Here is a 22195-nt window from a genome sequence, read left to right as displayed (position 1 = left end):
GCTAAGAGAGAATGACCAGCTCAAAGTCACCCAGCTGGCTTCATGCCTAAGGCAGGATTAGAACTCATGGTCTCCCACTTTCTAGCCTATTACCTTAAACTACTATGCCAAACAGGTTCCTCAGGAATATGCTACAGAAAACTATATTTCTTTGCCTTACAAAATGAAATCCTGTTTTGGAAAAAGTTTTGCACTGTAAGAATCATGTGGTAGGAATAATGGATTATATATGTTGTTTCTTCTCTTTATCTGAAAGATGCAAGATTCCCTCCTAGTTCAAGATTAAATACATATTAGCACTTTTGATCGGACAAGGAATCAAGTACCATAGACCTGGTAAGTGCATATTCTAATATATTAAAGTTCAGCAAAAATTTACCTTGTCACAGATTTCTGCTTGCCGTTCAGGTCCATTTCCTATGAGACGTCTCAAAACAATATCTAGCAACCGTGTTTCCAGGTCTGATCTTATGGGTGGCTGGATTTTGCTGGCAGGAGGTGTGAGATTCTGAGTTAACAAGATGCTGACCAGAGATTGTAACTATACACACATACAGAAAGTCTGCTATTAGGAACAGGGCTCTGTGCTCCTGATGCTGCCAAAAGCCTAATTATGTGCTCATGAAGCCACTATAAGACCATGGTCTTAGACAGTTCACATTCTTTCTTGTCAGGGAGCAGAAATTCTATGAAATCAACGTTGTTCTGTTTGCATGTAGATATGTAGCATCATATTCTAATATTTTCTTTCCTATATTTCTGCAATATAAACACTTTTCAATGGGTTCATCATAGAAAAGTAAGTAAAAATCCTAATATGAACAAAGCAAACATTCTTGGTCCATTTTGTGGGGGGAGGGGTTAAAGCTTGTCTGAGGCAGACTCTGTACAGATTTCTATAAACAGTAAGTTTGAGAATTTCAGGATTTATCTTTCAAACCTTTGGAAGAGCCAATGATATCCAATTTATTGCCCATCAATTTTTGACTGCCAAGATTTATGGACACTGAGGCATCTCCTCGTTGAATTGTGGCTCTTTTTCCTTTTCACTTCAGCTGGCTTTTCTGCTGATTTTCCTGAAAAGCTAAGCTTTCTTGCTGTCATCCAGAGAACTATTTCTATTCTTATGTTACATCACTTTGATTAATATGCTGTGCAGAATGAGTGCTGCAGATAAGACCCACCTTAAGTTAGCAACTGCATTCATACCATTTATCAGAAGAAAAAGAGCAAGAGGGTGGTTATAATATTCCTCCAAAGTCTCCTAGAAGAAAACAACACAGAGAACAGAGAAAGTTACTTCTGTGTTACTCTTTTCAACTGCCTATTACAGCACTGAGCCATTCTCCTGCACCTTCCTGAGGGTATTCTAGCATTTCCAAAACAGAAAATACCTACAAATAAGAGTCTAATCTAGATGTTCTTTTCCTTGGGAAGCTGCTGCCCTCTCTTTCCAGACTACTTCTTTTTCCCTCATAGAAAATAATCGGCATCAAAATCTGTTTTCACATCAGAAGTAAGAATTCATAGCCCAATCCTTCCTTTAAAAAAAAAATATATATAATAATTTTATTAAAGATTACAATTAAAAAAAGACAAACTAATACAAACTATAAAAAAATGAAAAAGAAAAATAGAAAGTGAATCCAGAAAAAGAAAAGAGAAAAATGAAAAATAGAAGAAAAATAAAAAAAATAAAAAAAATAAAAAATAAAGAGGCAACTTCCCCCTTCATCACGAGTACAAATAATTTTGTAACTTATCACCTTCTCTTAAAATACAACAATGCTCTCTTCTTCCCATAGCTCATCTCTTAACTATAAACAAAATCTTAAAGTCTCGTTATTCAGTCCTAGTCAGCAAAAGTCCATTAAGGGCTACCAGAAATAACAACATATCTATTTTAACCATGATCATATAAGCCAACTCCATATTCCCTCCCTGTACTTTTAACAATCTTGGTTTTTAATCCTTTCAAATAATCACACTTGATTTCTTTTCATCTTCTCTTTGTCTCCTCTCAGCAAATCCTTCAAAACTTTAACAGATCTCTTTTGTAATTCCATTTAAAAAAAGTTATCCAAATCACTCTTTTGGTTCGATACTTGTATGTCCTTTTCAAATATCAAGACATCAACCAGTTTCATTTGTACATCTAGCTTATCATCTTTTTCCATATCATTCTTGTAACTTGTCATGTTTATCCAGTGTAGCTTGTTCCTCTTCTGTAACAACATTTGCACACGATCCATCTATGATGTTAGACATTCTTAAAATTAATTTCTGAGTCCATAGTTCACAAATCTTGATAAAAACATCCACTGTTAAAGTGTTTTGTTCCATTCTGTACCAGCATGTCAAATCTGAGTATTCGTCTCCTTTAATTGTAATCTTTAGTTTCTTCTGGTTCCCTCTAGTGTCTGACATTCAAAATCCCATCTTATCATTTTTTCCCAAAAAACAAAACAACCAGTTTCCCATGAGAAGGATTTTTATAATTAATTTCAAATTCTTATTTCAAATCCATCTGGACCCTTAATCCATTTTTAAGTTTCCAAAATCAACACTCTAAACACCCTTTTGCTGCAAATTAAACTTGTATTTAAACCCTCTTTCGTACAGGAGAAGAAGACTTACCCAGTGAATGTGATAAAAACTTGCCATTCCAAAGGTTCTTCATATTTCAAAAGCAATAAAAAATAATTCCAAAGGTGATTAAGAAATGAGGCTTGGTGTCCATAAAGGCTGCATTATGACTGTGAATGTAGGTGGAATCCCTTGGCTCCCAGCCACTCAACTCGTAAGCCAACCGCAAAAACCTCAATTCCTGTGGTCTGCTCACGAGGAGTGGCTGTCCAGAGTGCATGTGAGCAATCTCATGATCTCTCCTTTCTTTGGAGAGATTTTGCCAGTCACAATCTATCATCTGGCCATGATCCCCGCCGTACATGCTGCCCTGCTCAGACAGGGATGTCTAGCTTGCCATGGCCTCACCAGAAGTCTCCAGCCCAATCCTGGTCCCTGCCTCCTCAGCGGATGGACATTTGAGGTTTTTTTCTCCCAGATTTTAGCCCTGCATCCAGAATATGGATTACAATTCCAAAATAACCAGCTTCAGTTGTTAACCATGTGATGAGGGCTTGAAGGTAGCATAGATTTCTTATAGCTGCTTCCTAGATTCCCACTATTTGTGGATAGTGGCTCCAGTGGAAGGACAGACTGACTGAGCCTCTGTGCTTCTTCTTTCCCTCCCTTCTGGGCCCTCCCCCATGGTCAGGATGACCCAGCTGCCAATCAAACAGCAGCTGCCAATCAAATAGCAGCATTGGAGGAGACAAGGAGGAGGGAGGGAGGAAGACAAGATGGCTGTCTGGGGGCTCTGCAGCTACAGACCTCACAACGAATAAGCTGAATAAATGGAGCCAAGGCCCAGAAGTGAAATAAAGATGCAGCTAAAAGACAGACAGCCCTGACAAGAAGTGGCAACATGAAAGGAGGCAGCAACTGAGAAACTGGGGAGAAAGATGTGTTTATTTCCTTCCCTCAGACTGGCATGAAGTGAAAGTTCTTCAAGCTGTTTCCCTTAGATGGAGCAAAGACTGGGAAAAAGAGGAAAGAATCAAAAAGCCCATCCAGGAACAACCCAAGAGAAAAGATGAAGAAAAGTAAAGACTGACAGAACAGAAATAGAAAGCAGAAACTAAAAAAGATAAAAGACAGATTGAACTCTGAGGAAAACGTTGCACTGTATAGCTCTATACAGAATGACCATAGAGATATGCAGGGATTAAGACAACAGAAATATAGAAGTCAGCCATAAACAAATATTTTAGAGATATAAAATAGAAAGATATGAGAATATAGCAAAATTGAACTTTAAAGAACATATTGTAAATAAAGAGCTTACAGAAATAGATGTTTAAAATAGAAAATAGTTTTATTATTAAGATTCATTTCTGCACTAGTCTTCAATTTCCTTTATTTGTAAGCTTTCCTTTTATAAAATACCCCCCCCCCAACCAGCCACTGAAGGGACATACAAAAACCCTGTTGTCGAAGTTTCCAGTGTTTGTGTCTGGGTCAATCTGGTTATTGGTGGTTCAAAAAACAAAAACCCTGCAACAGCTCCCTATTAGGCTACTGCAATTAATCCAAAAATATTTACCTTCTACATGGCACACCAGTGACCTTTGTGAGGTAAATCCTGTTCACTGCCTTCTGCTACCCTATCTCCTCCAAAGGAACAGACTGAACTGATGTTTCTATACTGATCACCAGTGTTTCCACACAAAGCAAGCATACATACATATCTGTGTGCATAAACTTCTACAAGTGGTCCTTGCTTAACAACCACTTGTTCAGCGACTGTTCAAACTTACAACGATGCTTAATGAGTGGTACTTACAACTGGTCTTTGTACTTACATTAGTCACAGCTTCCCATGGTCACATGTTCGTCATTTGTGACCTTTTTTGCTGGCTTCCTACAAGCAAAGTCAGTGGGGAAGCCGGCAAGAGATCACAAATGGTGACCACATGATGTTCTCGTTTAATGACTCCCAGTGATTCAGTTAATGATGGCAACTGGAAGTGCTGGAATTTCAGTTGCTAAGTGGTGCAGTTATGTGACATCGCACTTTACGACCGCATCACTTTCTGGCAACAGAAATTCTGATCCCAATTACTGCCATTATGTGAGGACTACCTGTATATGATTTGGAGCCCTGATACTGTTGGTTTTCAAATTGTACAGAAGGATACACTCACCACAATTTTTTCTACAATTTTTCCTTTTTCTGCCAAAGAGCCATAGACAGTATTCATGGCATTCAAAAAGTTGATAAATATATCAATGCCCTGGAAGTTGCAAAAGTCAGAATGTTAGTCAGAAAGAGAGATGTCTGGCTCTTCTTTGAAATGATCAAAGCATGCTTTCTATAATGATTGACTCTATATGGGGTTAAAGCTGGTACAGATTTTTCCTTTCTGCTATGGTAGAAGCTCTTTCAGGACAACCTATTTTACAGAGAAACTGCCTATAAACAAATTGTTTGGAAAATGGAGAACAACATGAGTTTGGAGTATAGTCTCCAAACACTCCAAGGCAGTGTTTTAAGACCTTCCTTCCTTCCTTCCTTCCTTCCTTCCTTCCTTCCTTCCTTCCTTCCTTCCTTCCTTCCTTCCTTCCTTCCTTCCTAGGTTCTACTTACACAAATAGTCATTGCTATAAAAATAACTCAGAGTTGCAACAGTTGGAAACCTTGATATTCTTAAGAGAGAGCAATGCCAAAGTAACATTAGGGAGTACACTCTTTTTATACATGTTTATGTTCCTGATTGGCTGGATAGTAATTTTTGTGGTGGGTGGATAAGAAGGGGTAGTTATCCTGGAAGAAAAAGCCACTCAGGAAATCCTGGATTTGGGTGAGCAGAGCCTGGTGGGAATATGGGGAAACAGACAGAGAAAATGAGTGCACCCCAAATGGTTGGACATCAAGCTCCTGTGCACATATAGTAAATATAAAGGCAACCAAGTGATAACTCCTACACAAGGAATTATTTTGTCGCTATAGATGGAATAATTCAGACAGCATATGGGAGTGGCCAGGATGCAGTATTACCCAAAAGTCATCATGGTACAATTGAGTTGAGGGGTGGTTTGTGAACAGAAGAATATTTGGGAGGACCTAATAGCCAGTGAAGCCAATAAGGTAATTTATCTTCCGTTCATCTTAAATAATTGCTTTCTAAAAAAAATCTTCTTTTCAAAGTTGGCATAGTAAAGTGAAATAGCTCATCCAAAACAGTATTTTATTTCCAAAACTGCTGCATAACTGAAATTTAGCTCTTTTATTATCTAGAAGAGTGCTTTGTTTTCAAAATCTTATTGTTGCATTATTCTCAACAGAAATCCAAGCAAAAACATCATGAAACTGCATTCAGTTCCTCAAATTCTGCAGAGGGCGGGGGATTTATAAAGCTCTTCAGAAAAAGAAACACATATGCATTTTGTGGAACACGTGCCTCAGATTTCTCAATATGCCATGGTGGGTTTCCTGGTGTGCACCTGCCAATACGTTAAGATAAAAAAACAGGGACATTGTTTATTCCATGCACAAAATCTTATTTATTTTGTTTCTCCCTCCCAGCACACATTCTTTCTCTCAAGTCATAAAGGATAAATTTAAGAAAACAATACCTTAGTAACTAAGGCTGAAGCAGTGTTTGTCCTAAGTATCTGGTTGATTCTGCCAGTAATAAGTATATTCTTGTCTCAGAGATTAAGCCATGCATGGCTAACTACACTTGGGAGTTACAATAAAAGTGTATAGTGCAGCAATAAGATTTTGAAAACAAAACTCTGTTCTCTTTTGGAAAATCCCCTCAGATGGAGAACTAAACAGTGTAATAAAATAAGGCTATGCAGACCTTAAGATCTACTTTAGAACAAACATAGCACTGGTCTGCAACTCGTTAAAGCAGATTCAGATAGGGCTGCATTTGCACTCCCAAAGCAATTCTTCCAAATTGAATCCAAAGCATTGCCTAGCCCTATTATAAAATAAAACAGTATTCAATTTTATAAAAGGCCTAGTTTGGAGCAAGACGATTTGAGAAATACCATCTGAAAGTTTCTCACACTAAAACCATTGACTCACCCAACCAGTCCCTGGACTGCAATCCCCTTTCCAGCTGCTAGTGACCAATACTATATAATAGATCCTGCTGGTTACAGTAACATTAAACTTTCTCTCCAGTTTTCCTCCTGATTTTTGTAACTGGCTTTGGCATCAAATGGAGGCAGAGATGGGGCATTGCTGCCTTGATTGGATTGTCTCCATTCCTGCTGTTATTAGGATGCTGTACCTTCACACCAAGGGGCCAACCAAAGATTTTCTCAGAGTGCCTTTTTTGGAAAGGATGACCTGTCCCAAACCATGACTGTTTGGACCGAATTGAACCAGTTGGCAGATATAATGATGTAAGGAGACATATAACTACAGTTAAGTATAGGACAAATGTAGAAAGTCAAAAGAATTAAAATCCTCCTGAATGCTGATGAGCTGTTGGTCCTATCCACCCAGCAGATTGACAAAGTAGTGAACACAGAACAATGTTTTTAGGAATTCTTCTTGTGGTAGAGAATGGTGATAGTTGATATTATAGTATTATCACCACCATCCTTGTAGCACAGTTTGTCCTTTCCTGTGAATTACACAGACAAAACATTTTCAGACAGTGAAATATCTAAGAAATATCAATGTGGATATACAAAGGCCAGTTACCTCATCCATTCCAATGGAAAAGAGAGCACAGGTGCTACCCAAAAGCAAAGTTCTGATGATTAAAACAAAATAAAACTACTGAATACAAATGGTAATTTTGAGAAAGGATTATGGTTCTCAAGGTTCAGTTATTGCTTACTTTCTGGATATGCCCATAATAGACCAGTCACATGCTAACAATTTTGGAAAAGCCATTGAAAATTGTGCACCTTTTATCCTAGGTAATACTTCTCCAATTATTGGCAAGTATAGTGGAGTTTTGAAGCGTCTATAGAAAAAAAAAAAAGTGATGGAAAACTTACAGTTTTAGCTACATTCCATTTAGCACAATAAATATACCATAAAACTTCTTTCTTTTGATCCACAATTTTCTGGAGGATCTCCATAATTATTTTTTAAAAGTAACAAAAGAAAATAAATTCTAATTTCATTTTATAATTAGTCAAAAAAATATCCTCAAGCTTGTATAACCTGTTAATTAAATGTGTCTCACACACTTGAAAGAATCCTAAATATTTGTCATGATCTTAAATGCTATTTATATCTCATTATGCTGATAATAAGCCTGTTACATTATAAAATGGGGGAAATGTAGGATCCAAAGGGGATAGAGTAGCAAATATGCTAAAGGATTCAGTTTATAAACTATATGCTTTGTTTCTGTATGCAATTGTACCTTGATTGGAGAATGTTATTATGTTGCTTCAGCATGAGGAACTTATGATCCACAGTCAGTATGTGGCCATGATGAAGATATATCTTGACCTGCTAGGATGCTTTATTACATTATTAATTAACCTGAAGGGAAAAAAATGATTTAGTCAATATCACCAGGGAGGTACAGTGGGGCAAAAAAGTATTTAGTCAGCCACCAATTGTGCAAGTTCTCCCACTTAAAAAGATGAGAGAGGCCTGTAATTTTCATCATAGGTATACCTCAACTATGAGAGACAAAATGGGGGGAAAATCCAGAAAATCACATTGTCTGATTTTTAAAGAATTTATTTGCAAATCATGGTGGAAAATAAGTATTTGGTCAATATCAAAAGTTCATCTCAATACTTTGTTATATATCCTTTGTTGGCAATGACAGAGGTCAAACGTGTTCTGTAAGTCTTCACAAGGTTTTCACACACTGTTGCTGGTATTTTGGCCCATTCCTCCATGCAGATCTCCTCTAGAGCAGTGATGTTTTGGGGCTGTCGCTGGGCAACACGGACTTTCAACTCCCTCCAAAGGTTTTCCATGGGGTTGAGATCTGGAGACTGGCTAGGCCACTCCAGGACCTTGAAATGCTTCTTACGAAGCCACTCCTTCGTTGCCCGGGCGGTGTGTTTGGGATCATTGTCATGCTGAAAGACCCAGCCACGTTTCATCTTCAATGCCCTTGCTGATGGAAGGAGGTGTTCACTCAAAATCTCACCATACATGGCCCCATTCATTCTTTCCTTTACATGGATCAGTCGTCCTGGTCCCTTTGCAGAAAAACAGCCCCAAAGCATGATGTTTCCACCCCCATGCTTCACAGTAGGTATGGTGTTCTTTGGATGCAACTCAGCATTCTCTCTCCTCCAAACACAACCAGTTGAGTTTAGACCAAAACGTTCTACTTTGGTTTCATCTGACCATATGACATTCTCCCAATCCTCTTCTGGATCATCCAAATGCTCTCTAGCAAACTTCAGACGGGCCCGGACATGTACTGGCTTAAGCAGGGGGACACATCTGGCACTGCAGGATTTGAGTCCCTGGCGGCATAGTGTGTTACTGATGGTAGCCTTTGTTACTTTGGTCCCAGCTCTCTACAGGTCATTCACTAGGTCCCCCCATGTGGTTCTGGGATTTTTGCTCACCGTTCCTGTGATCATTTTGACCCCACGGGGTGAGATCTTGCATGGAGCCCCAGATCGAGGGAGATTATCAGTGGTCTTGTATGTCTTCCATTTTCTAATTATTGCTCCCACAGTTGATTTCTTCACACCAAGCTGCTTGCCTATTGCAGATTCAGTCTTCCCAGCCTGGTGCAGGTCTACAATTTTGTTTCTGGGGTCCTTCGACAGCTCTTTGGTCTTGGCCATAGTGGAGTTTGGAGTGTGACTGTTTGAGGTTGTGGACAGGTGTCTTTTATACTGATAACAGGTCAAACAGGTGCCATTACTACAGGTAACGAGTGGAGGACAGAGGAGCCTCTTAAAGAAGTAGTTACAGGTCTGTGACAGCCAGACATCTTGCTTGTTTGTAGGTGACCAAATACTTATTTTCCACCATGATTTGCAAATAAATTCTTTAAAAATCAGACAATGTGATTTTCTGGATTTTTTTTTCTCATTTTGTCTCTCATAGTTGAGGTATACCTATGATGAAAATTACAGGCCTCTCACATCTTTTTAAGTGGGAGAACTTGCACAATTGGTGGCTGACTAAATATTTTTTTGCCTCACTCTATGTCTGCAGGGTGTGGTAAAAAAAGTGAAGATGGTTGCCATGATGATGCAATCAAATCTCTGCACGGTTTGCACTGTTGTGGTTCCCATCTTCACTTTTTTTTTTTTTACCACACCTTGTAGATACTCCTGTCATCAAGGAAGACCCCAACGGTCAGACTACAATATGTTTATTCATTCTGCTCCATTATAGTTGACGAGGAAGCTGGCTTTTGATGGATGATCTCAAATCACCAACCTCTGTAATGAATGAGGAGATATTGAAATAATCTGTATATCAAGCAAAAAAATCCATGTAATCCATCCAATTGACCCAGTTTCGAAGACAGCAATTGTGCTTGATTTTGTAGGAAGAAAAAAAAATCTGTGCTATTCATCAACAAAGATTATTTGAAGCAATTTCTTGATGTATTTTCTAGGTACACACAAATATACAAATATTCATGTGGAATTCACATGGTAGCAAAGTTTCACCAATTTACCTGCTTTGTGCCTTCAAGAAATAATGACTGATTAATTTTGGCATCAGCTATCCCGACTGCAAGATCCTGCTACTGAACAATTACAGTTTCTAGCACTAACTATAATTATATATAGTTATTCCACATAGTAACGCATTCTGTGAAACGTATTTAAACATGGTTAGAAAAAAATATAACCAAGTTAGGAAACCAGCAGCCAAACATATGCAGAATTAGAAACAGTATGTACAGAGATCGCACCTAAAAGAAATATATTCAAGAAATATAATCTTGAGATTATATTTCTTCTATAAGAAATCAATTATATTGAATAATCACTAGCCACTAATCTGATTCACAGAAAACCTGTTTCTTGCAGAAATTTGCAGACGAGGAAAGAAGCATCTTGAGAATTTGTGAGGATGGGTCAGTGACAAGTTCTGCTTCAGCCCAAGTTAGCTGTCACTCTTTTGGATATATACCTTGATTTAGGGTTAGAGAGTCTGCTCCCACAGTATCAAACACTGTTTCAGCTCCAGTTACCACTATCTTGTTCTGTTGGAGCTATCCCATTAAGGCTTGAGAGAAAGAATACATGCTTTGGGAGGTAGAGGATGGAGGAAAATAAATGAATAAATCTACCATGTCCTTATTTTTGCTCTTGATATGTTGGCACATATAACTTCATAGATGTATTTAATTATCTATTAAAAATTACTTTTAATTCACTGTTAAGAATGATGTTGGCAATACAGATGACATAGTGGAAGGAAATGGAGAAGAGATCCTGGAATACTGCAGGAGGACTGGAAGAATGGCTAGCATGGCTCAGATCCTTTTCTCCCCAACTTCTAAATTTTGTCTGTCACATAACTATACAGCAAAGAGAGCAAAAGGGTTATCCTAAGTAAATGCACAGACAGTGCAGAAAATGAACAACCCAAGATGGCAATCCCCACTGTTGGAATTGTAACAGAATGTAAAAATCTAGCTAATTCTGCAGCCAATCATGGTCCTCTAAAATCAGCTGACAAATGCCAAACTGGGAATCCATATTTCGAATGATGCTGTTTGGCAGGAATTCAGTCACCTCAAATGACTAATGCCATACAGTATTTCACTGGTTTTAACCCTCATTCAGAAAGGCCTGTTTATTTGAACCTGTGCGTCTGTACAGATCATTCCTTTCACTGTATTAATGTTGATAATTTAGCAAGCAGATGACTGCAAAATCTTACCCATCCTGATTTAACCAGTTTACTGGAAGGAAGAAGAAAGCAACCTGAGTTCCTCCTTCCTGCTGCAGAACCAATGCAGACTGCTGACTTTCTGCTGCCATTATCAGCAGGAAACCAGGAATCTGGTTCCCAACAGGCAGTTGATCACCTGATCTGCTGGCTGATGGGGACAGTTGCCTAAAATCTGAAGAAGGCACATTTTTGCATCTGTAGGTAGGCATAGGCTGATACCTGGCCATGCCTAGGTAATCAGTGCAAGTTTCCGATAGCTAATATTCTTTCCCCCCCCCAGTCTTGGGGTTACTTTTACTATACTGGTGGGGAGAGGCATAAATGTCTGGTAACGACATCACCTGTGCCATGATGTCATCAGACACATGATGTGAATTATGCAAATTGTGTCAGTCCTGGGTGGATGCAGATTATATAACTTGCATCACTTGTGCAATCATGTCATGACACATGTGATGTTACTTGCCCCACTTCACCCCCGCCCCGCAGACACCCACGGGGAGAGGGTACTTTTTGTACCTTTTCTCCATTATCTATCCAGATATCGGGGGAAGAGGCTGGTGGAATATCTCCCCTGTTGTCCTGCTTGCTGGTGTGTTCTTCTTGATTATTTTTTCCTTCTTTCTGAAGTGGGGAAACTTTTGAGGTCATTTTACGAAAGAAGGACCACAGTTCTCCTATCCTAGAACAACAGGGGAGAGGATGAGCAACAGGATTTAAAGCACTTTCCTCTCCTACATGACAGCAATTAGTTTGTTATTCAATATATCAAGTATGATGGAAAGATCCTGACTGGCATTTTCCAGATGCTTCCTCAGGATTTGAGATTGGGGGCATGTCACTATCTCCAGTTGTGTTGTGATGTATCTCCAGAGAGGGCTCTTTCCTCATAAATGGGGGCTGTTAAAGGGAGCAGCCACAGAAAAAAAGTCTCCCTGTTTTATTTGAAGAGACAATCCCAGCCCCCTGTGGACTGCTATTGGTCCTTTCTCTTCTTCCACTCTGCTCCGGAATATAGAAGTCATAAAAAATGTCTACTTACATTTTGTGTATCTTTCACTGTCTTGTCTTTCCAAACCAACCAATCAACAAACAGTCCTAAATAACAAATACTTATACATGACCAACAAATAGCTATAAAAAAGCAAAGTAATGAATCAAGGGAATAAATTATTCCCTTTATTAAGAAAAGGGATAAATAAATAAATAATTACATAAATGCAAGCATCCTAACTAATCAATAATGATAAGTATGTAATAACATATTGAAAACAAGTCATTCAAAATCTCACGGATCCAATTGGCCCCAGAAGACTATCAAAGGGCCCCTCTGACCCTGGATATGCCAGGAGATGATTTCACAATGGAGACTTTATCATAATGGCGACACAGCAGAAAACATGTCACAATAGCTTTACCAAGCTGATTCAACTTTAGGCATTAACCCTGTTTAGCCCCAAGGTTATTTCTTGCTTTCCACAGTTTGTTTTTTTTAATCCATGTTCAGAGTGCTGTATTATGACTTTTTGTTATGTCTCTCTCTCCTCTATGTTCTACCATCTCATAGCCCAAAATTATGAGAAGTAATACTCCACTCTATTTGCATTGGGCAGAACTTACTTCAAGTAGGTTGGCCAGGACTGGACATCACACTTTTACAATGAATCGGACAAACTGAAACAAGTTCAAAGAAGGGCCAAGAGGATGATCAGGCCTGGAAACTATGTCCTATGAAGAAAGTGTGAAGAAATTAGATAGCTTTGGCCTTGAGAAGAGGTTCATCAAGTACTCATCAAGTATCTGAAAGTTTCAGTGCGGTAGTCTGATTTAAGATTTTGTTTGTTTGCCTGCTTGTTTGTTTTATGGATTTGGAATTTTGAGTTGGACAGAATTAGAAATAAGCTTTTGGTTGTGACTGTAACATCAGGATGAATTTCTGTAAATAATTGTATTATTTATTAATAAATAATATAATTAATATTTAAACCATCATCTTCAGGAAAAAACAGATATTTTATAATGTGTTCCCCCTTTGGATATATTCAAGCATGCATCTGTTGTGTATGTTTTAGGTTGGATACCTGTACTGAGCAAGAGATTGGATCTGATGGCCTAAATGCCCTCTTTTGATTCTCTGAATCTATGAAAAGACATATCCACTGAATAACCCAGAAAGAAATGAGAATTGGACTCTATTTTTTCCCGTTGAAGTTCTGTTAAAGAAAACCAGTACTCCTTTTGTTTTTAACCCAGATGTTGATGGGTGTATCATATTAAACAGAAAAGGAAGATATATGTCCCTGTTGAATATATTATTTCCTTCTCTCAGTGCTCTACAAGATGTTCGCTAATGGCACTTTTATAGCCAGAGAAATGCTGACTGAGAAAAAGTCATTTGGTGACCTTTGAAAGCTCTCTTTTGTGTCATTTGTTTTAGGTCAGGCAAAGCATACGGTCTCTGAACAACCTCCCAGCTGTTCAACCTACCTCTAAATATGCCTTTTAATTCTGAGAGCTATCCTTATTATTTGACTGTTGTGGGAGGAAGAAATCAGATGCAGCACTTCTTTCTTACGTGAATGAGCCAAACATGGAGCTCTCTTCAGCTGAACTAGTGACTGAGCTTTGTGTAATACGGCATGTTGTGCTACCGATTGCAACTGTTGTACTTTAACTGCTTTTGCAGAAAACCAACTTTTCCATCTCCCAACCCTGAACCCACTTTATAACATGCCTAGGGGTGACTGGACTGCTTTGACTATTTTCAGGTCTATTCAGATATTAGGAAGTATGAGTATGGCTATGTATGTGCAACTAGAGTTTGCAGGGAACTCCCAGATGAGCAGTGCCTGTTCTTTCTGGCCAAGAGTACAGCACAAAGAAATTAATTGGTACATGCTTGCCAACCAGAAACTGAATATTTAATCCTACTTGCTCAGGCCCAGGCCTAAACACATTTCCCCAGTTCACAAAAAGAATAAGGTTTTAGTTTCCCCCCTTATTTCTATATCCTCCATGGCCAGGGTTCCATTGTCTTCCAAATTCTTAATGCTAGCATGCCAACGATTCTGTATTTTGACTCGTATATCTAATCATGGCAGCATCTTGCTACATTAGGATCCTAAAAGTAGGAAACTGGGAGAGTCACGATTCCCCTTCAGGAGGAACACAGACTGGCACTTCAAATACAAGGCAGCAGCACAATGATATTTCTGAAGTAGTGCTTACTATCTTGAAAAAATCTTTCCCATCCATGGATACAACGCCACTGGCATAGAGATACTATATATCAAAATCACTGGCATTTGCAAGTTTTCAGCTATGACATCGTATCACCACCAAGGAGCTCACCTCATTCTACTACCAGACTGCACCTTTGCTGAGAAAACATTTTTTTCGAAAATCAAAACATGCAGTGTTGTGAGGGTCACCTCTACCTACTGTATGTATATGTTGACACTCTAGAAGGTTGGTGGAGCAAGATTCACCTCTGTACAATCCATGCTGAGTTTCCTTCAGAAAGGATTATTCCTCTGTGTGCTTAGTATTTAAATTATTATCATTTCTATCATTTATAGAAATATAAAATGCCTGGCTTATAATTTCCCAGGTCTCCCCTGGGTTCTTTTTTAAAAATTGGTGTCACATTGGCTACCTTCTAGTCTTCAGGCACTGAGTGAATTTGAGAGACAAATTGCATATTTTTGCTAGGAGACCAGTCATTTTAGATCTGAGTTAAGAATTTGTAGATGGATGCTATCAGGACCTGGTGATTTATTACTGGGTACTATCTCAAGATGTCCTAGAATATCTTCCCTTGGTACTTCAGTTTGGTTTAATTGTTCTAATTCCCTCACTGAGAAAGTCAGTGCAAGGTATCTGTCACATATCTTCTCTTGTAAAGAAAGATGGAAAACACATTCATTTAAATTCTCTGTAATCATATTCTCCTTGAGAATCCATCTTCCTCCTTTGTCATCTAATGGCCCAACTATTTCATTGGGTGAGTTTATGCTTTGAATATATTTAATTAAGTTCTTATTTCTTCACTTAATATTTTAGCCATATTTTCCTCAAATTCTTATCTGTGTTGAGTGGGGGAGATACTCTTTTTTTCTTTGCTTATTAGCACTTAACACATTTTCTGCCAGAGTTTGTGCTCTTTTTGTTTTCCTTGTTAGGATAGTCTTTTCTGAAGGAAGCCTTCTTAATTTTCTCAGCTTCCTAGGCACTATGAGAAAGCCATGTGGACTTCTTCTTAGACATGCTTGACCTTTTCTTACATTGCAGAATATATCTCAACTGAGCTTCATTTATTTTATTTTTAAATAAGCCCCCAGGCATTATGAAGATTTCACCCTCTTGACTTGTCCTTTCAGTCTTTTTTTTTCACAAATCCCCTTACATATATTTTTATAAGTCTCTTCTTTTGTAGTCAAACATGGCTGTGTTGGACCCCATTGGCAGTTTCCCATGTGAGTGCATGATAAATGCAATAACTTTATGATTGATGGTCCTATTGCTTTCACAACATTTACTTCTCGCAGTAGATTATGGGCACTGCTTTAGATTAAACTAAGTTGCCTCCTCTCTGGTCAGTTTCAAGACCCACTGTACTAAAAGAAATTCATTTATCTAATGATGTGGATTCTTTGTTCTAGCCTGAGCATGAACATACTAACATACCATACTTATACTATGTGAGGATATTTGTAATAATCAACCAATATTTCAACAATATCTCTTTTGCATTCATTTCTGACTTCTTTTCCTCAAATTAGATTTGATCAGATATATTTCTAGACCCAATATACATGTGTGGTCAGTTATTGCAATCCACAGTGATTCTGTCTTGCAATGTTTTCTACTACATTGAATTGTATACCTTCTCTGATATCAATACAACAGCATTCTCACTCTTTCTGTCCTTTCTTTAAAGTCTATATCCAGTAATCATTGTATCCCACTATTTCAAATTATTCTACCAGGTTTCTGTTATAGCAAGTATCTATGTTCTCATTTGCAACCAAACACTCTAATTTCCCATCTTGACTCAAAGATTGTTTGTAATGGCTAAATTACCAACAACCAAAAGTTGTCCATTCTCCAGAGAAGTATCCTTGACATGAGAGAATGTGAGTTCATCATCCAAAGACCTTTTCCCTCCTATGAAAACATCACCCTTAACCTTGAAATGATGTCCTTCTCCCTTAAGACCCTTGTTCTCTCTGACAGCTATCATCTTGCAAATGTGATGAAACAATCAGACCCAATAAGGTCTCATCTACATGGTTCTCTGGCTCTCTAACCCGCTCCAGTTCAGTTAGCTTTGTTTCAGTGGAACAAACATATTTCCTGAGAGCTTAGACCTCACTGCGCCAAGCACAAGTCCATGACTTCATCCAAAGACACACCGTGCAATTAACTGGACACCACCCAGTCCTCTGGTTTTTTTCATGCTAATTACTATTGGTAATGTCATATTAATTATTATTGGTAATTTGGATTCCTTCTTCTTTAAATACTCTTTGTTATCCTTTCACAGCATTTGGAACTCTGGGTTCCTCATATGGTCATTGAATTCACCTTGGCACTATATCGCTGGAGGTGGGAGGTCAATGTGCTTCTCTCTTTCTCCTCCTTTGTTGCTAAATTTATTTGGTCCTATTTGCTCTTTAGTGCAATTGCTCTGATTGGGAGCTCCCGCCTGCCTCTCCTCTTTTTAGAAAGAGTGCTGGCTAGGAACAGGCTGGACAACTTCATAAACTGACTGTATTAACTCATGACATTTCTTCTCATCTACAGCATGTGATTCAGGTAGATGCTCTTGGGAGCATATTTCCAATAGGACTTGGTTATGATTTTGTAAGCTAAATTGCATCCAACTCTTTTTTTTTCCTGGAAGCCATTGAATTGCATATCCACAAGGTGGCACAATTCTATTTGACATAGAAAGTAATTTCTCCTTTCAAAGGACCCAATATATAGAAACAGCTGCTTTCATGTGCCAGAACAAAATGACTACAAACTCCCAAAGTGTATGTAGGGAGAATATGCAAAAGGAGTTAACATGGACTTTTTATCTGCTGTCATTCAGCAGTGTTTTACCTAGTGGATTTTATCTACTTGTGTTTTATTTACTGGGAAGCTTTTTCCTTCTCCTCTTAGAAACTTGGTTTCAGCCCACTGTTACAACCTGAAAGATGTGCATTATCATCCAGCAGGTGGCGCTGTTACCCTGCAATTGCTGAAAGAAATAAGACACAAGGAAAAGAAAAAAGAAAGTCTGGGGAGACCTTAGCATGCCTAGGATTTTCATTTCTTTAATTCACAAGATAAATTATTTGTGCTCTTTTTCCTATTAAAAAAGGTTTGAAAAAATAGTCGAATAAAGAAATAATTGGACCCTTCCTGCCTTGAGCCTTATCATTAATTGCAAGGAACACTCTGCCAGCCTGTCCAGCATTCTGTTTCCTCAATGGAAAGTCTACAACCATGACAGGAGGACAATATAAATCTTGCACCTATGTTCCCCAGTCACCCATTCACTACTATTGGAATAATCAGCCATCCTGCCTACTAGCCACTGATAACCTCATAGTCCGTTGATATGCCTACTATCTTCCAAGCTGGTATCTGTTATATCTTGTTGCAATGAATTCTGTAAGAGAATCACGGGCCACACGAAGAACTCCTTCCTTTCATCTGTCCTGAATCTTCATTCCTCACTTCCAGAGACGATCTTGGAGTCTACCTCTTTGAGAACAGGTGTAGCACTTTTTGCTTTCTATTTCATAAGACTGGTTGGGCCTGGCGGAGGGGGCCCCAGGCCAGGTGTGCTTGACTGATGTCCTGCAATGTCTGAAAGCGTGGCTTAGGGGCAAAGACAAAGGCCAAATAACAGAGCCTTTTGAGGAAGAGACGATTGCGTGCTCCAAAGGCCTCCGAATTCAATTGCACTTTGGAAGCGTGTGTGCAAGTGGAGACATTCATTAGCAGGAGCAGATTGGCTGACCCAAGAGAGTAATGCAATTGTCCCCCTTTCCCTTCCTCCCTCCTCGGCCCCCTCCTACCACCCTTCAGCCCAAAGCAAATCTTCACCCAGTGGCAGGTGGACAGTGCAGCTATGAAGAGAAAGCCTCAATTGTCTGCGCTCCAAACTGCCACACGCCAGACCTCCGCTATTGTGAGGTCTCCATAGAAATGCAAACGAGCAGCGTGTGCCTTCCACAATCTGCTTCTGGCAGCAGCTCATTAGACATGCCGGACTGGGTCTACTCTCATTCTGGTGAACTTTGCAGGAACCTCCCCTCCCCCTCTTCCCCCTCCCCCTCCCACACCTTCAGTCCCCTCTCCTAGCAAAGCCTATTTCGGATTGCTTCTGCAAAATACCAGCGTTTTGAGATTTGAGGCTTTAGAAGCCTGAGCCATCTTCCAAATGTGGAGATGAGGACCACCAGATCGAGTACCCCACACGTCGTTAATTTAGTTTGGGTTTGGTAATACCGCAAATGATTTCATTTGGGAACAGGATGGGGGCAGAGTTTTTTTGCAAATGGAATTGTTTCTTAAAAAGAAATAACTCAGGGTAAACTCCATCGCGTTAGCGCATTTGGCGGAACTTATGCCACAAGTTGCCCATCTAAGACAATCTCCCTCCTTTGAGTCATTCGCTCTTCCCTCCGCCCCCTTCGAAGATCAAGTATGTCGGCCGCAGTCTGCCTAGTAACATCATAACAAAAGCAGCCGTAGCAGATTCGAGGCATTGTAATCCCCCGTCCCCTTCCACACCATTACCCGCTCCCCCCAGCCCCGTTCTCCCACGTGGCCTCCCGGCACGAGCCGGGTCTACCCGACTGTCTGCTTAACATAACAATACACCCCAGGCTCAGCCAATCAGAAGAGGCGAAATTCCGGCAGCTGCCGGCACAGTAGCTCCGCAGCCTATATATAGAGCAAGCGCAGCTCTTCGCCACTCAGACACGATTGGGACTTTAGAAAGGAAGAATAGCAGAGGAGCGTCAGTTTTGGGTTTTTGCCGTACCGCTGCCCGGAAGATTATTTTTCTTGGAACTGCGGAGCCAACCTTGTGTGGATAATCCTCGTGTTTTATTTTTCCTTGTCTTTTGGACCATTATGACTCTGGAGGAAATTCACGGCCAGGAACCAGTGCCTGAAACGAGCGACAGGTAACTATCCGCCGGAGCCTGCTGCTTAGGGCTTAGCCCGGGGAAGGGGAGAGAGGACGGGCGCTCTTCGACGCCTGGGAAGGGAATCTCGCTCGAAGCCGTCCCTTGCCTTGGTGGCGAGGCTGAGCCGGAGCGGGGCGCGTCCGTTGCAGCGCAGCGTGGATAGGCTGGCTCCCTTCAGCGCCGGGCTGAGTTCTCGCCACTGACCCGCTCTCCCCGCTTCCCTTGCAGCAGCACCACTAGCAGCAGCGGCGCGAGCGGAACCAGGATGCAGAGCGCCGGCAAGGCTCTCCAGGAGCTGCTCGTCGCCTCGCAGCGCCGAGGCTGCCTCACCGCAGGCGTCTATGAATCCGCCAAGCTGATGAATGTGTGAGTATCCGGCTCCGTCTGCGCAATGTGGCGGTTGGCGGCAGGCTAAACGGCCAGCCGTAGACGCCTGCTCGGTCCTTGGAGCGAGGGGCTTCAGCTCTTTTTCCCTCCCCGGTGGCTGGAGTATCCTCGGATCCCTGCTAATCCCCTGCTTTCCCCTCATTATTTTTCTGCAGTGATCCAGATACCGTGGCTTTCTGTGTGCTGGCTGCGGATGAGGAGGACGAGGGAGACATTGCCCTCCAGATCCACTTCACCCTCATCCAAGCTTTCTGCTGTGAAAACGACATTGACATTGTTAGAGTAAATGACATCCAGAAGCTAGCTGCCATCGTGGGTGCTGGGGAGGAAGCTGGGGAGCCCCGAGATCTGCACTGCATTCTCATTACGGTAAGTGCCTTGTATCTGCTTAGAAAATATTTAGATGGGGCTGGCTGCAGTCCTCTGAGCTTGCAAAATTTCCCAGTGTTTTTTGTGTCTTTTAATACTTGACCTTTATGCAGGATTATGCAAAGTGTGGGATTTCCCCTACATCTCTCTTCCTCCCTCCACCCTTGAGGTTGTTTCCCTGTGTCACTAGTCATATTTTGCAGGCAGACTAGTGACTGTTAGAACAATTTGAGCTTCCTGGATATGTCCAAGGCATAGCTGAAATGTTTCCAGCAGTAGACTATTCCCAAGGGAACCAATTTTGTACATTAATTGACAGGGCTGAGATGGTATATGAATATTAAATAGTAACTTGAATTCCATGCAAAAGTGTTACTACTGCTATTGGGGACATCAGTTATTTTTATTATTCCAAGTAAGGAAAACATTTTGTTTTGTGCTCTAAAATACGTTGATGATTTCCAGCTGGACAGCTTTCACTAACAGATCCTGATTTTTTTTATTGTAGAATCCCAATGAGGATGCCTGGAAAGATCCAGCCTTGGACAAGCTGAACTTGTTTTGTGAGGAGAGTCGAAATGTCAATGACTGGGTGCCCAATATTGCCCTGCCTGAGTGATGGAGGCTGAAAATCCAATGCATAGAAGAGGTTCACACCTTTTGTTGCATTCCCTCGTCCTGGAGTTACACATCTAGGCAACCCAACAAGTGGCTGATTCTGGGGATTAGCCCGGTCAACAGCTTGGATTAAGTCGCTCAGTCAGCACACAGTGGGATCTTGTGGAGAAGAGAAGAAAAGAGGGACGGGGATGGCTTATGCCAACAGGAAGTCCCCAACTGCAGTGGTAAAGAAGCTGGCATGTTTGGAGCTGAAGAAGTATTTCATATTTTAAGGAGCAGAAGAAAAAAAAAACTGTTGCAGGTTTCCAAGTCAGATGAAATGTTTGTGGTAGCAAAATAGGGGAGAAAGTTGGAAAACTGGACACAGGTGGCATGGGAATGCATGGACACTGTAATCAGGAATGGTTGATGGGGCACCCAAAGTCCCCAAGAGACTGGAAGCTTAGCACACACTGGTACCATTGCATTTATATAAAGATTTTAATGAAGACTGATCTGTCAGAGGCCTTTGGACTACATTTTGCATTGAAAATCAATTTTGCAATAATTATTTTTAATTGAAATTGATGCTGCTATTGAAGATATTATATATTTTATAATAAATTTTGAAGATTAACTTGTATGTAGTGATGGTCTTGCTTATGAGATGGTGGTGGGGAAATGGATCTGCAATCAAAGTTTAAATGAAGCAGATGGGGGCATTAGATACTGACATACACCTTAATTATTTCCTATATGTAACAGGAGGTACTCAAGTACTAGGGGATGAAACACAATTGATCTGATTCAGTCTTGGGGTTTATACTTGCTGTTTTTAATACGAGTATTTTTTTATCTATGGTATGTAGCTCCAGAACACTTAAGAGTGGTTGAAATGCACACATGTCAGCATATACTATGGAGATAACCACAGCTCCCTGGAATACATTTTAAGTTATAATGTTAAAGATACGTGTGACTTATCTTGCTATGACTTACAAAAATAGCTATCTTGTGTATCTATTAAAATTTTAAAGATTGGAGCAGCACACAGTTTTGTATCATTGGCTGAAAAGGTTTAGGCAGTGAGAGTGGCTGAACAAAGGAAATACCTTCCATTGAAGTGACTTGACCTTTCACCTACTACATTGCAACAGCTGCCTCTCACAACAGCTTGTGAGACTAAAGAGCTGCATGTTTAATGAGT

General features: G+C 40.1%; 1 protein-coding gene across 1 annotated transcript; it reads left to right on the top strand.

Annotated features, from left to right (window-relative positions):
- The first annotated feature begins 19403 nt into the window (after nucleotides 1-19403).
- On the top strand, nucleotides 19404-21654 carry GADD45G (growth arrest and DNA damage inducible gamma). Its single transcript, XM_007423590.3, has 4 exons — nucleotides 19404-19629; nucleotides 19861-19998; nucleotides 20175-20388; nucleotides 20897-21654. The coding sequence occupies exons 1-4, from the start codon at nucleotides 19577-19579 to the stop codon at nucleotides 21005-21007; spliced, it is 516 nt and encodes a 171-aa protein (XP_007423652.1). The 5' UTR covers nucleotides 19404-19576; the 3' UTR covers nucleotides 21008-21654.
- Nucleotides 21655-22195: the final 541 nt, after the last annotated feature.

This window comes from Python bivittatus, unplaced genomic scaffold (assembly GCF_059951505.1).
Source record: "Python bivittatus isolate LINGU-HERP-01145 unplaced genomic scaffold, Pbiv_v1 ctg000850_np1212, whole genome shotgun sequence".
NCBI classification, from domain to species: domain Eukaryota; kingdom Metazoa; phylum Chordata; class Lepidosauria; order Squamata; family Pythonidae; genus Python; species Python bivittatus.
This window is presented reverse-complemented; position numbering and strand designations above follow the sequence as displayed.